Raw genomic sequence first — 2094 nt, 5'->3', positions numbered from 1 at the left:
ATCATCATCTCCTACTCACCAAATGAGTTCCTCTCTCTACAGACTCTGAAGGTTAGTGACTACCTTAAAGACCTTCTGAACCTTCACAGTAAAACCCAGATCACTGACTTCTCTGTCTCTACAGATCAGACCCACCTTTGGACCCGGACCTCCACCAGATTCTGTTTGTTAATATCAATATAAATTTTTGGTGTTGTGTGCTAATCCAAAACCCAGATTTTGTCAGTATAATCTGGCCAAAATGGATTCAGCACCGACTCAGGAATGGTGCTCTGGTGTGAAACGGGCCATAATTAAGCTTGAGAATAATGCACAGGAAATGATGGAAATGTTGCGTAATCTCTCTCACCAACCCCTCTCACAAAGTTCCACTCAAGCTACTGTAGTTCAAGCCACTACCACACGTCTTGCACCCTCATGTCCTGAGCCTTGTCTCGTCCCCCCAGAACTGTTTAAAGGGGAACCTAATCAATGTCGACCTTTTATAACTCAATGTGAGATTTACTTTCAGCTACAGCCATCATACTTTCCTTCTGAATGATCCAGGGTGGCTTACATGATCTCCCTCCTTTCTGGCAATGCCAAGTCATGGTGAACTGCTGAATGGCAAAGGGATTCCAGGTACTGTTACTCTGTTAATGAATTTTCTAAAGAACTGTGTAGAGTGTTTGATCCTGTATTACCCGAGAGAGAGAGGCTGCTCAAATACTGTTTTCTGTTAAACAAGGGAGTAGACGGGTCACAGAATATATTATTGACTTTCATGCCATTTCGGTTGAGAGCCGATGGAATGAAGAAGCACTAACAGATGATTTTTTTTCCAAGGATTAAATGATAACATCAAGGATGAGTTGGCCACCAAGGACTACCCTGAATCTCTCAAGAAACTAAAGGACCTGGCTACCCATGTCGATCTCCACCTCTGGGAGAGGAGTCGTCAGAGAAAGGCCAGACATGAGAGAACAACTCGAACCTGGGGTGAGTCAAGAAGCCTCACAGTCAATACTTCACAAAGCCCTCCATCTAACCACCCACTATCTGAGGAACCCATGCAGCTGGGAAGGAGTCGTCTCTCTCCAGAAGAAAGGGAGAGGAGGAGGCTGTACCTATGTTTTTATTGTGTGGAGGAGGGCCACTCTGTTGCTAAGTGCCTGTTAAAAGACCAGACTCAGTAGGAAAGAGGAGATTCCTACTGAGTCAGATCAGGACCCCCAAGATCTCCTCACCTCTCACTGTACCAGCTGAGATTCAAGTACTAGGTAGGAAACCTATACCTGTGACTGCTTTTATTGATTCTGGAGCTGACTGAATTTATTGACCACAAGTTTGCCAAGTCTCTAGGTATTGATGTTGTACAAACTGCTAAGTCTCACAAAGTCCTTGCATTAGATGGACACTCTATGCATGAAAACAGTCTAGAAACAGTTCCTGTCACCTTACTACTTGGAGGCAATCACCATGAATCAATAAAATTAATTGTTATAAACTCTCCCCAACTTCCTGTCGTTTTGGGTGCCACCTGGCTCTGTAAACACAATCCCCGCATTAATTGGAGAGAAAAAGAAATCGTAGGGTGGGCTGAGGAGTGTTTGTCGTCATGTCTCTTTGATGCTGTTTTGCCGTATATCGGGGTATGTCTCCTCAATAAAATTGAGGAGACATACCCCGACCTCTCGAAGGTTCCAACTGATTACTATGACCTCAAGGTGTGATGATTTCTAGGCAGGACACCCATTTGACTTCCCACTTTCCATGTCTCACGCATTAAACCCCTACTTTCATCATGTTTTGAGCCCTCCTCCAGGCCCCCTCCTCCCTCCCGACTGATCGATGGGTTCCCAGCCTACACCGTCAAGAGGCTGCTCCACTCCAGACAGTGGGGTCGGGGCCTACACTACCTGGTGGACTTGGAAGGCTATGGACCTGAGGAGCGGTCCTGGGTTCCTGCCCATAATATTTTGGATAAGACCCTCATTCACAATTTTCATAGTTCCCACCCTGACCAGCCTGGAGGTCCGTCAGGAGCCGGACCTTAAGGGTGGGGCTATGTCACGTTTCTGCCCCTTCCTGACTTAGTTTTCTGTTTCCATGTGC

The 2094-nt window shown here is 46.1% G+C and overlaps 1 protein-coding gene across 1 annotated transcript in view; it reads left to right on the top strand.

The window, feature by feature from the left end:
- The window catches only part of LOC119411470 (inward rectifier potassium channel 13-like), an 18947-nt gene extending 16911 nt beyond the window's left edge, over positions 1 to 2036 (top strand). The window contains exon 2 of the mRNA XM_037678421.1: positions 1843 to 2036. Coding sequence (XP_037534349.1) covers positions 1843 to 2036 — 194 coding nt within the window. The remainder of the gene's footprint in view (positions 1 to 1842) is intronic.
- Positions 2037 to 2094: the final 58 nt, after the last annotated feature.

Source organism: Nematolebias whitei, chromosome 6 (assembly GCF_014905685.2).
Source record: "Nematolebias whitei isolate Nwh7 chromosome 6, NemWhi1, whole genome shotgun sequence".
NCBI classification, from domain to species: Eukaryota; Metazoa; Chordata; class Actinopteri; order Cyprinodontiformes; family Rivulidae; genus Nematolebias; species Nematolebias whitei.
The sequence above is the reverse complement of the archived record's forward strand: the minus strand, read 5'-3'. Positions and strand labels throughout refer to the sequence as shown.